Here is a 15497-nt window from a genome sequence, read left to right as displayed (position 1 = left end):
TATCTATCTACTGCTTTTTGCGAGTTTCTCTCATCTGAGGGTACTCTCCCTCATCTTTCATGCCCTGGTGCCCATGCTCAGAATGGCGTTGCTGAGCGTAAGCATCGCCATATTGTTGAGACAGCTCGTACCCTTTTGATTTCTTCCTTTGTCCCCACTCATTTTTGGGGTGAAGCTATCTCAACTGCTGTTTATCTTATCAATCTCCAACCTTCTACTCGCCTTGAAGGCAAGTGTCCTGGTGAGGTTTTGTTTGGTTCTCCTCCCACGTATGACCACCTCCGTGTCTTTGGTTGTACTTGTTATGTTCTTTTAGCACCTCGTGAGCGTACCAAGTTGACTGCTCAGTCTGCTCAGTGTGTCTTCCTTGGATATAGTCTTGAACATAAGGGCTACCGTTGCTATGATTCTTCTGCTCGCCGCATTCGCTTTTCTCGCGATGTCACTTTTGTTGAGGATCAACCCTTCTTCTATTCCCCTTCCACTAAACCATCATCCTCAACTTCTTTAGAGTCTACCTCGTTTCTTTCACTTCCACCTATCTTTTTAGATGAGTCCATAGCTGAACAACCTTCCTCTGTCCTAACATCAGAACCATCTCCACCACATGTTTCATCTCCTTCCTCACCAGCTCCTTTCTCTCTTCCACTAGCTCCACCTCTAGATAGTCTTCCTTTCCATTACACTCGTCGTTATTCTACTCCTCCAGTCAATACTTTCCATTACACTCGTCGTTCTAAAGTTCCATGTGACACGCAGTCATCTATGCCTTTGTCTTCTACTCCTCCAGCCAGTACTACTGATCCTTGCACTGACGGCTCTTCTCTAGCAACGCGATACAAAAAGGACTTATATGCAGGGGCTGTTTCTGAGCCTAGTACCTATCAGGAGGCAGTTGTGTCACCTGAGTGGCAACTGGCTATGTCTGAGGAGCTTGCAGCCTTAGAGCGTACTGGTACATGGGATTTGGTACCATTACCTCCTCGTTCAGTCCCTATCACTTGCAAATGGGTGTATAAGGTTAAAACCAAGTCAAATGGTTCTGTGGAACGCTACAAGGCTCGCCTTGTTGCAAGAGGTTTTCAGCAGTCTCATGGGAAAGATTATGATGAGACATTTGCTCCTGTTGCTCACATGACTTCAGTTCGAACTCTAATTGCTGTGGCTGCTACTCGGTCATGGAAAATTTCCCACATGGATGTGAAGAATGCCTTCCTTCATGGTGATTTACATGAGGAAGTATATATGCAGCCACCTCCAGGTATCAAGGTTCCATCAGGTCATGTTTGTCGTCTTCGAAAGGCTCTTTATGGGCTTAAGCAAGCCCCTCGTGCCTGGTTTGAGCGGTTTAGTTCTGTGATTCAAGCTGCCGGTTTTTCTCCTTGTGAACATGACTCTGCACTCTTCATTCATACATCTGAGCATGGCCGTACATTGCTTCTACTTTATGTAGATGACATGTTGATCACTGGAGATGATGTTGGGTATATTGATTTTGTTAAGAAAAAATTGAGTGAACAATTCCAGATGTCAGATTTGGGGTCTCTCAGCTATTTTCTCGGGATTGAGGTCGAGCATACTGATGATGGTTACTATATCTCCCAGCAAAAGTACACTCAGGATTTGATTCTTCGCTCAGGTCTCACTGACACGCGCATTGCTGCTACACCTATGGAGCTTCATCTGCAGTTGCGTCCTACTGATGGCACTCCTCTTGAGGATCCCTCTCGCTATCGTCACATTGTCGGCAGTCTAGTGTACCTCACAGTGACCAGACCTGACATCGCACATGCAGTCCATATTCTCAGTCAATTTGTCTGTGCTCCCACCTCAGTTCATCATGGTCACCTATTCCGAGTCCTTAGGTATTTAAGGGGAACTACATCTCGCCGCTTGTTCTATGCTAATTCCAGTCAGCTCCAGCTTCATGCTTACTCTGATTCCACTTGGGCGAGTGATCCTATTGATCGTCGCTCGGTCACTGGCTATTGCATATTTCTTGGTACATCTCTCATTGCATGGAAATCAAAGAAGCAAACTGCTGTGTCTCGCTCCAACGCCGAGGCAGAGCTTAGGGCTCTCTCTACTACTACAGCAGAGATTGTATGGCTTCGCTGGCTATTGGATGATCTTGGTGTCTTATGTCATACACCAACACCTCTTCTTTGTGACAACACTGCTGCTATTCAGATTGCTAATGATCCAGTCAAGCATGAGTTGACCAAACACATTGGTGTGGATGCCTTTTTCACTCAATCTCATTGTCAACAATCCACTGTCAAGCTACAATATGTCCCATCAGAGCTTCAAGTCGCAGATTTCTTCACCAAGGCACAAACTAGAGATCAGCATAGGTTTCACACTCTCAAACTTGGTGTATCAGATGCTCCTGACCCACCTTAAGTTTGAAGGGGGGTGTTAAGTATATATGTTGTGTTTGTCTTGTACAGGCCCAGGCCCATAGTCTAGAGTGAGGCCCAGGCCCATGTAACCTTGTATATATCTCTCTCCTCAATACAGAAAACTGTTCGGTCATTCTCTCTTCCTCACGTTTTCTAACACGTTCCAAATTACTCGTCGTGGTTTTAGTTCAAATTTGAACTAAAACCACGACGAGTAATTTGGAATGGAGGGAGTACATTCAGTGTCAGGACATAAAATGCAAACAATATATTTTATGTTCCCAATGTTGAATGTAAAAATATTGTTTGCAATTGATAATCATATGTTTGTGTCATGCCTGCTTCACTGTTAATCTCTTGATATCGCAATGTATTCCCATCAATCACCCTTTTCTTTGCCGCAGAAGATTTACCTACTAATCTTGGTAGTTTTTTCTTCTAACATTTTTTGTCTTGATTGTAGTTTTCCATTCTATTTTTATATGTTGACTGATTTTGGCTGTATTGTCTGTAGGAGACGTTGCTTGTTCATAAAGATCTTATGAAGACTCCAGAACTTAATGACATACTAGTAGCACTCAAGACAGCAGGTTTATCTTTTGCTCTCATTCACTGTAGTTGTATCTTTTTTGGTTGATTCATATATAGTGTCCATTCAAGAGTTGACACTATCTTTCACTCACTTTTAGTATTCAGTTGAGTGGAAATGTTACATTCACATTTCACAGTATTATCATCCGCTTATGATTATGTTTGTTATTAACAGTATCGTGTAGAAGGAATTAATTGCCAAACATTAATCTTGTAGAACCTGACATCTAAAATTGTAGTTTGAACTTCCAAGGTCTGTAGGAAAGTTCAAACTAGGATGCTATTGTCCTGTGAGATTTTTGTTACATAGGTAACTCCTGAACCATGGCTTCACAATGGGTTTCCTGGCAGTGTATTGAACTCGATTCTCCCATTTCTCTCTCTTTTTTTGCGCTCTTGAACCGCTCGTTTCTAGTATGGAAGTAACGGAAAATAGGATTATACCAGTTTGGGAAAAAATGTATTCTGAATCAGAATAACAGCTACCTTCACTGTGCTTGCCAAATCTAATAATCCACTTAGCAAGTACGACCTCCGTCCGGAATTAGTTGTCGCTGAAATGGATGTATCTAGATGTATTTCAGTGCTAGATACATCCAATATATGCAATTCCTTAGCTTTTTGCATAATTGCTGCTTGCTAGTGTTACAGTATATGTGGATTGCACTAGCCCTTTCCATCAGTTCGGACTTTTGGTTGCGTTGGCTAGTGCATGAAGCTTAACATGGTATCAGAGCTAAGGTCTTGAGTTCAAGTCCTGGTTTGTGCAATTTATCTAAAAATTGCCGATGCCCCCCTTTGTGTCCACGTATAGGCCTCTTGAGTCATACGTGAGTTTCGCGCGCCGTCGCTCTCTTCCGGTTGCACGTGTTGACTTGTCTTCCCCGTCACACGTGAGAGGGGGTGTTACAGTATATGTGGATTGCACTAGCCCTTTCCATCAGTTCGGACTTTTGGTTGCGTTGGCTAGTGCATGAAGCTTAACAGCTAGCAGAGTACTAGATGATTGGTTGTAGCTTGGTAAATGTTTGTAATTTTAGGTGCATCATATTCTATTAGTCCTTGTGATTTTTGTTCTTCCACTTAAAGCATGTGAGGTTTGGTTCAGTCAGTACAGTCAAACAAAATACTTTAGAGACATGTGGATTGATGATTCTCCTGTTTTAACTAATGATATATCGCAGGAGTTAATCTTTATTGCGGGCCTGTTGCGCATAAAGTATTGGGCTACCCGAAAGCAGATTCATTACATCTGGAGTACAGTTCTATGGCTTGCACAGTTGAGATAGTTGATGATGTACAATCAGCAATTGACCATATACATCGCTATGGAAGGTAGCTTAAGAGTTATTCTATAGTCTGTCTCCCCGATTCGATTTCTAAGTATATTCAGGAAAACTGAGATTTGGTTTTAACCAATTTCTCTCTGTTGTTTGTCCTATTTTCAGTGCACATACAGACTGTGTGGTCACTACAGATGATAAAGTAGCAGAGACCTTTCTACGTCAAGTTGATAGGTATTTCTGAACAAGTCCATGTCTTCAATTTTAGATCTTGTACAGTTTGAGGCAACAGATACCTTATTTCATTGTTTGTGCTACAGCTCACTTTGATATTCTGTGGTGATTAAGTGTCTAACGATACTTTTTACTTGTAAAATTTCAATAGTGCTGCCGTATTATACAACGCGAGTACAAGATTCTCTGATGGTGCTCGTTTTGGACTCGGTGCTGAGGTACTTCTAACATTATATGTTATTTTTTTGATAATTTACTACTATGTCTGCATCTTTAATCCTTTGGAATATCTTAAATAGGTTGGCATAAGTACAGGCCGTATACATGCACGTGGACCTGTGGGTGTTGAAGGTCTTTTAACTATACGATGGTATGTTGCTAACTGGCTATTCTATGTAGTCCCTTTGTTATGTCCATTGCTGTATCTTCAAAAATTGATAGTCCAATCAACCAAACTTTGTAGGGATAAGATTATATGTTAGACTAATCATGTCACTAAGCTACTGAACAGACATGAAATATATTTGCTATTGAACAGTACAGACCTACTCCAAATTAATCCGGGAAGTTGATATCATTTGATGCCTAAGTTCTGAAGTAATTTAAGAACATTTTAATAACTGGACTCCAATTTTGATCTTCAAGTAATTTAAACTGTCCATCTATAGGAATTTAGGGGACTGCAAATTAAATAGTTATGGCTATTTAGATCTACTAACAAATAGATAAACTATCTGATTTTTTAATTGCATTTAGGTTTTAATCCCATCCATGGCTAGTATGATCAACATGTCCTCCCATACTGCTATGTCTTCTGGGAGATTGTACATCCCCTTAGCTATGTTGTTGTTCTACTGTGCAGTGCAAGCTGTTCATCATTTGAATCTTCGCTGGTTCTATTAGATTTTGAATCTTTGCTGGTTCTAGTTAGATTTTGCTCTCATAGCTGCAAAAACATTACTTTTAACCAACTGCAATACTGCCATGTTTTGGTCAATTTGTAAATCTTAAGTAGCTTTCTAATTATCTCATAAGCATTATAATGAAGAAACTGTCATCCTTGCATCTAATGTAGTCAACAGGTGGCAATCACAAATCATATAGCTAGAATAAACCTCCCAATTAAATAGGAGTAATTAGCTTTCGTGATAGCAAAAGGACTACATATCAATACTAAAACTGCGCTGGTGGTTCAGTCTTTTATTACTTGTTCTACTATAGCTAATAAATTTTATTATTTTTGAAACAAAATGCAATGAACATGAAAGAATACTGATTGTTGGATCGATTGATTTTTGACATGTAGGCTCTTACGAGGGAAAGGGCAAGTGGTGAATGGTGACAAGGATGTTGAATACACCCATAAGAGTCTTCCTTTGCAATGAGGTGTGCTTGTGATCTCACATATCTTTAAGAATTACACTACTGTACTTTCTAATTCTCATGTTTGGTTAACTCTTCAGAAAATGGTGTGGTAAGGATTCCGCGAAAACCCTCTGAAGTATGAGAGTCTCATCAGACTAAGGAAAGAAAACCAGTCGATCAATCAATTTGTGTACAAACCATCTTATTGTGGTGGATCGGTGGATCAATTTGTATGAGCTTGGAGGCTTCGGCTCTCCGGTGTTATAATAAAAACAAACCAGCAATTCTAGGAGTGAGAGTACTAGTGTGCCGATACTATAAGCAGTATGTTTGTTGGTCCCGGTAATCCAGCAGATTGGTCGTTCTTGCTATTAAAGTTGTGCATTGAGGCCACCTCGGACGTGCCATACTTCACTCGTACTCCCGGCCTGGTTACATTGACTGAAATGTCAGTTCAAATAGAACATGGCTTGGGCTAAATCAAATTAATCTTGGCCCAACGCGCTAACGCAAATGGACGTGTGTCTTTTTTTTGCCTGCTCGCGATCCATTGTTGGCCCAAATTTCGGTTGGGTTTGTGTCGGTGTGGATGCACCCAACGCCCACCCTTATCCTTCCCCTTTCTCGTCCATTAGTGACATGATGCCCATTCTTCCCTCTCGCCTCCTCCACAATCGACCCCTCTGGCCATGTTGCCATCGGCGCCGCCTCCCACTTTTGGCTGCTTGGACACTGCCCAGGCCGCCGCCCGCATCCACACTCTTCCCCCACCTCCATGCTGCATTCGATGCCTGTTGTTGCCAATGTTGGTTACTTGTTTTCGCTGTCGTCTTAACACCTCCATGTCTGCGTCGCCCCCTCACCTTCTGTCTCCATGGTCGCCTCCACTTCGACAGACCAGCTGCTTGTATGGGGAATAGGCCCGGGGCACTTCACCGCCCTGTTTTTCCACCACGCCTGCAAGGTGTTCGACGTCTCGCCCGCAGGGTATCATGGATAGTGGGATGAGTTCTTTTTTCAAAATTTTCATGTGTTCATCGAATGATAAGGATTTTGTGGATACAACTATGGTCGTCAGTACCACATTGCTAGGAAGTGGCTGAGGTTTAGGGGATCGATCCCAGGCCATGCTCCGGCGTTGAACTGCAATAGAGAGATCGACCATTGCCTACTCTTCGCCGATTACTTTCAGTGCACGTACCCATTATTCAACCCCATGCTTTTGCGGGGCCGCTTCCGGATGGCGACACATGTGTTCAACCATATTTGGGAGGGAGTGATGGCGCATGATGATTATTTCGTATGCAAGGAGGATGCCCTTGGAAAAGTTGGCTTCTCTTCTTATAAAAAATGCACTGCAACTATTCGGATGTTTGCATACGGAATTCTCGGTGATTTTATTGATGAGTATGTCCACATGCCTTGCGTCATTGTACAAGTTCTACAAGGTTGCGGTAGTAGTGTTTGGGCCGAGTACCCGAGACAGCCAAATGTTGCGGATACATCCCGGTTGTTGGTGATCAATGCAGATAGGGGCTTTCCGGGATGCTTGGTAGTATAGATTGTATGCAGCACCAAAGGTGAAAGGACTGTCCATCTGCTTGGCAGGGGCAGTACAAGGGGCATGTCAAAGGTTGCACTGTCATACTTAAAATTGTGGCTTCATAAGATCTCTGGATTTGACACTCTTTTTTTCGGCATGGCTGGTTCTCACAATGATATCAATGTGCTTCAACGCTTTCCAATGTTTGGAAGGCTTGCATAAGGAAACTATCCAGAGGTCAACTTTGAGATCAATGGCCACCATTATAACAAGGGATACTATCTAGCTGATGATATATACCCTCAATGGTCAACTCTTGTGAAGATAATCTCCAATCCGGTAGGAGAGAAGAGGGCTAGGTTTTCTCAAGCACAAGAGAGTGCTAGGAAGGGTGTGGAGCATGCTTTTGGTGTGCTTCAATCTAGATGGGCCATCATTCCGTGTACTGCTAGAACTTGGAGCACCAAGAAGTTGTGGGGTGATGACTGCTTGTGTGATCATGCACAACATGATCGTAGAGGATGAGCGTGAGGACAAAATCTTCGACCAAGGGTTTCACTTTCAGGGTGAAAATGTTGTGCCTGAGAATGGACCGGCAACGTTTGCACAATTCACTCAATTTCATCATGAAATGCATGATTGGGCAACTCACATTCAACTCAAATTATTTGGTTGAGCATATGTGGAATCACCTCGGCAACCAATAGATGTATCAGATTTTTTTTCTATGTATTTGTGACAATTTAAATTTTATTTGGTTTGTAAACTATACATTTTATTTGGTTGTAAACTATTTATTATTGTGGTACTACATGATTTATTTGGTTATAATAAAACTATGTGCAATGTTGCTTATATATATATATATATATATATATATATATATATATGTGTGTGTGTGTGTGTGTGTGTGTGTGTGACAATTTTTATCTACAAGCAGTGGTAGTTACCATCACCTTCTTTGGCCTCCACGTGTCCCTCTTCCCCGTCCCTCAAACGTGGCATCAAATCAACCGGGTAATGGATACTGTTAACGGGTGCCAATGCAATTTAGTAGGCAGAAACTAATTCAGTTTTTATTATTAAATAATCCGGCAAGCGGGTGGCAGGCTGTTGCAACGATCTCCTCAATCTTGGGTGTGTACAACAATATTTTCATCGGATAAGCCTGTGAACGTGAAGCTGATTATTCTTTTTCTTTAAGTGGTGCTGATTATTTTTGATAAGCACCGTAGATGGATGGTAATTTTCTTATCCAGAGTACGTATTTATCTCTCTTTTTTTAACAAGTATTTTTTGTTGGAAAAAGGTAGTATGGGGACGTATAACTCTTTTTTGATTCTTCTATTATAGTATGAAATATATTGTCTTTTTTAGAACCGCATAGTGTATACTCACTCCCATGTATACCTGTAGTATGGAGTTTTAACATGTAACTTTTGTAGTATGGAGTATGCACTACTAAGTAAAATTGGAGTGTGAAGTATAAGCATTTGATTATTTGAGTACAGATTATTAACACCAAGCTGGAGTATTAATACTCTTTTACGTGAATGCACAAAATATATATGTGTGCCAAAAAAGTAGTATTTCGTATGTAATTTATAGTTCGTTTCAGAATTATGGTATGTACTACATACTACTATACTGCTATATTATGGAGTATATTTATAAATTTTCACATGGAGTATGTGCATGTCTACATATAATTGTTTTTCACAGAGAGTATGTAGTATACCTTTTTGAAGTAGATATAGTTTTTTTAGTATGTAGTATATTGTATGAACTGTCAAGAAAAAAAAGTATGTAGTATATTAATTTTGAACTTAGTATTGGGAACCACCAGGAGTATGGAGTATGTATTTCTTAGAACATGGAGTATATATGCTTTTTTATGGAGGGTGGAGTATATGTGTCTTGTAGTATGAAGAAATATACTTCTTATTTTAGAATGGTGTATGTAGTATATACGGTGGACTGTTGTGCATATATAATATAAACGAGATATTTATGGAGTTGCTGACTTTGTATGTATTTTTGTTTAGAAAGGAGTATTTTTTTAGGAAATTCAGACGGGACTATGTGTTACAGATTCGTTAGTGGACACATATTTTTTTTTGAAGGGAGTATATATATGTACGCATGTAGTATGGAGAATGTCATGTACATTATGTTTGTACGGTTAGTTGATGCGTCCTGATGCACTGTCGTTGGTCAATTGCATGCATCCATGAATGCTTCTCTTCTAAATTAGCAATCCAAATCCTACATGCACCAGCATTAGATCGATTCTAGTATGCATAAGGATGCCTGACGCCAGCGGCCGGTGGATATATTTTGATATATAGCTTGCTCGTTTTACTAGAGGTAGTTATATGGTAATTATCTTCCCACATAAATCGGGTGGGTGGGGTGGGGGTACGGGCTGGTCATTTTCTCCGGTAGAGAAAGTCTGAAAACTTATGAAACCAAACCCGTTAATCAACGCTCAGATCTGAAGATATCGGAGGGCAGCTAGGATGGTGGTAACTACCACTAGGTGGTAGTATCTATTTTCCATATATATATATATATATATATATATATATGCACATTTGCCAGTCGGCTAGTTGGGTGCACCGTGGACACAAACACAGAAGCACACGTACGGCGCCCATTTGCCCTAGCCAAACGAACGAAAAACGGACAAAAACCATATCTATTTGCGGCAGCAGGTTGGAGTTGCCCTTAGGCCATAGACACGTTGGTCATGACCGCATGCAGTACCGGATTTTTTTTTGTTTTGTTTCATGAGAGGTGTAAAATTAAGGAGTTTGTTCTCTATTCATGAAGTGTCATAAATATTGGCGATAAAAATACTTTTTGGCATAACTTACTTTTCAATTTTTCCCTTTCAAACAACTATATTATCCGTGAGTTCAACATGATAAACTCAATTATATTTAAATATCATTTTGTTAGATTTTATACTTTATAAAAAAATAAAGTAGACGCAAATACTTTGTATTGATTTAAAAAAAATGAAATTTTGAGTAGCTATTTGAATTTTAAATACCACATGCTAGTTAATTACAAATATTTGAATTTATCGATAACTAACAATGAACATGTTAATTCTGGAAGGAAAAAGATATTTAAATTTGAGTTCAAAACACATATATTTGACAATATAATTAATAGTTAATTTTATATTTTATGTCTTAGTTGACTACAAGGACCAGTGAAAGCTCATTTATCAACTATTTGACTCTTTGCCGAAAGTGTTGTATATCCACACTTATTTTTATCCCACAAAAAATAATAATAAATTTACTCTCGTTCTAATACATGTCCAAAAGAACAATATTTTATTTTCATAATTCGTCATTAAACATTTTATTTTAAATAACACTGATATCTATTTATCCATTTTGATTAATTCAATTATATTCAAATTCATACTTGTTAGATTCTCGCATAAAATAAATCAAAATTTCCAACTTTTTTGTTTCTCTAATATTTAGATTCGTAATTTTTTTAAATTCTGAGCATGCAAACATGTGCCTAACTACTATTACTCCATCTTATCCATAAATAAGTGTTCTGGTTTTCGTTAAATTTGAACTAGAACCGCGACGCTTGTTATGAACCGGAGGGAGTATTAAATATGCCCATACGTCATGGTGTAAACCTAATTGTACTTAGGTGCAAAATTATTTTTGATCTTTGGTGTGTTTAAGGGAAGTGTTTTGTTACAACAGAATTATCCAAAAATCTAAGCAAACCAAAGCATCATATTAATAAAAAGTTTAACCATGCTCCCTTAATGTATTATGGTGCATTGTATGTGTCTTTTGTCCATTGTATATTGAAATATCTATTGAACTTGGTAGAGCATTCTTCACTGTATTAATCAAAGAAATAAGCCGATATATGGGGATCTTCTACATGAGAAAAACTTTTAACAAAATAGAGAATTCTAGATTACATTAACAAACAGTTTGTTCTCTTTGTTTTTGCGAGAACAAACAGTTTGTTCACGAAACCCCTCATCTTCTCTTGCTTGTTGGCAGCGGTCGTTTATTGGTCTTTTTTTAGAAATCATACCATCCGTAACATGAATGATATTCAGAATTCAAAGGAGCAGAATCCTTTTTGTGTACATTTGATCATTATAAATTGTTACTATCTATTTTTTTATGCACATGACACATTTTCTCCCGAAGGGCATCTTGTAACTGATGTTTATTAAGGAAAAATGGCAATTAATACAATGAAAAGATAACAACACATAAACAGCCAGAAAAATAAAATAAAAATATGACCGAAATCACACTAGTCGTCTTGTTTCTTTGATTGTACGCCACATACCGGAGCTTGAAAATTGCACCAAACCGACAGTTTAGGAAAGGGACACTGACAAACACCATCATCATATAGAAAATTAAGTAAAACGTTTGTAATTCTTTGAAGGTCTAGCATTATTGGGCATTACCCCATCTAGTGCAGACTTGCAATCCTTCACCATCTGTCTAGAGAGTTGGAGGAACTAGATCATGCTGCAAAACAAATCAAAAGAAGAAGTCAAAGCTGCCGCACCAAAAGTCAGCCAATTTTGATTTACACAACAACTATCCAGATGCGAACAGAGCCAACAAATCTGGGCACGCCTATCCTCATGGGACCTTAGTCAGCGCCGGATCAGACATCGTCGAGATAGGGAGAGGCTGAAGAGACCTTATTTCAACACGCCATCATCAGGACCACCTCACTGATGCTGCTGACGCGAGGGTACCAAAACATAAGGGGAAGAATGATCTACTAAAACTGAGGAAAACAAGAGGCGCCATCCCCACAAGGCCGCAACACAATCGTTACGACACGCCCACAAAGGGCACCTTCGGCCGATCTAGCTACCTACAAGACCCACACATGCCATCGAGGATAGAAACACTGCCAAGGCCGTCCACAAATGTCATTGCTATTACTTCTCCCCGAGCAAGTGACTCCAACTTCAGTGCGAATAGCCAACAAGGAATCCCCGACCACGACGAGCAAACGAGAGCCATGTCAGCCACGCCGATAAGCTTGCAAATGTCACAGTAGAAGAAACAATGAGGAACGTACAAATGGTCGAGGGCGCTATTGAGGGCCAGGCGGACTAATTTGATGGTAAATAGACACGCCCACAAAGGGCATCTTCGGCTGATCTGGCTACCTACAAGACCCACACATGCCACTGAGGATAGAAACACCGCCAAGGCCGTCCACAAACTGTCAACATTATCGCCTCTCCCCGAGCAAGTGACTCCAACTTCAATGCGAATAGCCAACAAGGAATCCCCGACCACGACGCAAGCAAACGAGAGCCATGGCCGTTAAGCTTGCAAATGTCACGACAGAAGAACAGCGAGGAACATACAAATGGCCGAGGGCGCCATTGAGGGCCAGGCGGACTAATTTGATGGTAAATAATCACCTTCGGTAAGCTTGCCTGAATAAAGTTGGGTTACAATGTAGAAGAGCGGCATTATCAGAACTCAATGCACTCTTTTTCGTTAAGCTCGATTATCATTTTGTTTTTTCTTGCACGTGCATGATTCTTCCTACATTTGCGTTAATGCCATCCAAAGCAGGACACAATTTCCATCGTTCCCTATATAAGCATCATCATCTATCGACCCTATAATTATGAACCATATTCATCGCTATCACATTAGAGCTGTTACACAGACCGCTCCAATGAGCAATGATCACCAGGAACCCGCGTCAGGCGAGCCCTGGATCATTATATCCACAGCATAATCATAGCAACCGCTACACAATCATCAGCGACCCGGCGTTATCTCCGGGCGCGCGCTTTGGTCAACTTCTACGGTACGAGCAAGCTTCAACACACGCATATCCTCCGACGATCGCCGCCGCGCGTGCGTCATCGAGCTGATGAATCACGCGACCGGCGGCCAGTGCGCGGGGTCCTTGGACGTGTCCAGCGACGTCGGCGGTATCCACTGCCAGAACGCGGCCGGCGGCGGGTAGCCCGCGGCGTACGCCGGGACGAACTTGCCGGCGTGCGCGTACGCCGCCGCCGGGTGGAACTGCGGCGCGGCCGCGGCGGCCGGGTGCGGGACGAACTGCCGCGGCGCGGCGGCGGCCGCGCTGACGCCCTTGAGCATCTGCTCCAGCCTCTCCCTCTCGGCCTTCAGCTGCGTCTTCTCGTCCCGCAGCTCCGACTTCTCGGACTATATACATACAGCCACATCGAACCGTAAGATCACTGAGCTTTTCTGTGCCATGAATGGTGCAAAGTGCGACGAGTTGCTGGTTTACCTTGAGGCTCTTGATGGAGTCCTGGAGTGACTCGTTGGAGACCTTGAGCTTCTGGGCCTCGGCGCGCAGCTGGTCCAGGAGGCGGGTGGCGTCGCTGAGGATGGCGACCTTGTCGGCCTTGGGTGGCTTCCCGGGCTCCAAGACGGCGCAGAGCTCATTGAACCTGGTGGATCAGAGCTGATCAGATTTGGTGGGGCTGCTAGTGAACACGTCGACCACTGAAGCAGTGGGAGACTGTAATTTTCACTTTTTCAGTCATATAACTGAAACTCTCAACTCTGGAACATACCTCTCGTTGAGCCTGTCTCGCCGGAGCTTCTCGCGGCATGCCTTGGTGCCGGGCTGCGCGCTCGACTCTGGACGGGATCTGCAGATACATATACAGAATAATAACGTCAAACTTTGGTCTTACAATTTGTGATCTGTATGTCATTTAGCACCAGTGATTCGTCATCATTGACTAAGATGTTTTCAGTAACCGTGCTAATTCTGACAGACTTTCGGTTAAGCTGAATCCAGGCTGTGAAGACAGGGGAAAATAGCCACATCTGTAGGTTCCAGAATTGGGTCTAACTAGTAAGGGACATATCAAGTCGTCAGCTAATTTAAACTTGCCTCAAAAGTTTTGAGCCTTGTGTAACTTATCTAGCTGTGAGCTGATCTATTGGACCGACTCAAAATTGTCTCAGCAATCTAACAACCGGGTGCTTTTGGAGTGTTCCGCGAGTCAAGTTTGGTGGCCACTATTATCTCTAGAGGGGCCGGAAAGACAGACCGGCGTTCTCTCAACTACCACTCCTATGTTTCTCATCAATCAATCTAATCAGAGAGGCCCAAATGATCGAAACAGGAGCACCAAAAGTAGCAGGCAAATCACAAAACTCGCAACAAATTCGGAAGAGCGGAAGAACATCACTAGCCAGTACCTTTTCTTGGCACCGGAGTTGTCCTGGGCAGCCGCCGCGGCGTCCTCCCTCCTGGGAGCGTCGAAGCCCAGTATCACGCTGCAAGCAAAAGTTCATCATCCAGCCGAATATTCGACCGATCGCCGACAGTGAGTAACACAGCCCACCATCCAGAACCCCGACCTCCAGATCGGCGGAAAGAGAAGCGAACAGGGAAGGAAGCTGACTGACCTGGAGACCGGCGGGTCGTCGACCATGTAGATGAAGTCGGAGGCCTGGATCTCCTCCTCCACGAGGCCGTAGTCCAGCAGCCACCCGCCCTGCCCCACGCCGCAGCTCATGGCCGAAGTCCCAGCAGGCCGGGAGCGCCCCCCGCCGCTATCCGGGGCAGATCTTTCCGGGCGTGGGGATGGCACGAGCCGGGGAGGGGAGGTAAGCGGGCGAAAGAGATGGGGACGCCGGGGAATACCAGTAGTACTAGTCGTGACCAATAATCCGCATATGTATATTGGGCGCTGGCTTTTGGCGCGACCGAAGCAGCACGCAGCACGCAACTAGTATCGCTGGCCTCCGGCGAATGAGGATAGATGCGACGGCGTGGGCGCGGGCCAATCGCTGGGCCGCCGGGCTTATTCAAATCGGGCGAGCTGAGTGGGACGGGACGCGTGCGCCTTTTATTCTCCCTCCCTCTGTTGCTCGGTGCCGTGCGTGCCCAGTGCGCGCCCGCGCTCCTTTTTCTTTCTCCCTTCCGTCAGATCGGATTGTGGTTTTTTTATCGGATTGTTTGCTCTGCTTTGTGCAATGATTTGGTTTGTTTTTGCTGGGTGTTTCGGTTTGGTATATGCAGCCGGTGGGGCTGGGCCGG

General features: G+C 42.6%; 2 protein-coding genes across 2 annotated transcripts in view; one reads left to right on the top strand and one right to left on the bottom strand.

The window, feature by feature from the left end:
- LOC119281916 (delta-1-pyrroline-5-carboxylate synthase 1) overlaps positions 1 to 6251 on the top strand; it is a 13270-nt gene extending 7019 nt beyond the window's left edge. The window contains exons 14-20 of the mRNA XM_037562321.1: positions 2917 to 2992; positions 4178 to 4328; positions 4442 to 4510; positions 4662 to 4728; positions 4810 to 4880; positions 5817 to 5896; positions 5974 to 6251. Of these exons, the coding sequence (XP_037418218.1) occupies positions 2917 to 2992; positions 4178 to 4328; positions 4442 to 4510; positions 4662 to 4728; positions 4810 to 4880; positions 5817 to 5895 (513 nt within the window). The 3' untranslated portion in view covers position 5896; positions 5974 to 6251. The remainder of the gene's footprint in view (positions 1 to 2916; positions 2993 to 4177; positions 4329 to 4441; positions 4511 to 4661; positions 4729 to 4809; positions 4881 to 5816; positions 5897 to 5973) is intronic.
- A 6682-nt stretch (positions 6252 to 12933) lies between these two features.
- Positions 12934 to 15247, bottom strand: LOC119281904 (transcription factor ILR3-like). The gene is made up of 5 exons (XM_037562313.1): positions 14864 to 15247; positions 14654 to 14731; positions 14017 to 14094; positions 13728 to 13890; positions 12934 to 13639 (listed from the first exon to the last, which is right to left on the bottom strand). The coding sequence occupies exons 1-5, from the start codon at positions 14971 to 14973 to the stop codon at positions 13346 to 13348; spliced, it is 723 nt and encodes a 240-aa protein (XP_037418210.1). The 5' UTR covers positions 14974 to 15247; the 3' UTR covers positions 12934 to 13345.
- Positions 15248 to 15497: the final 250 nt, after the last annotated feature.

Source organism: Triticum dicoccoides, chromosome 1A (genome assembly GCF_002162155.2).
Source record: "Triticum dicoccoides isolate Atlit2015 ecotype Zavitan chromosome 1A, WEW_v2.0, whole genome shotgun sequence".
Taxonomy (NCBI): Eukaryota; Viridiplantae; Streptophyta; class Magnoliopsida; order Poales; family Poaceae; genus Triticum; species Triticum dicoccoides.
Note: the sequence above shows the minus strand (reverse complement) of the source record. Positions and strands in the feature narration are given on the sequence as shown.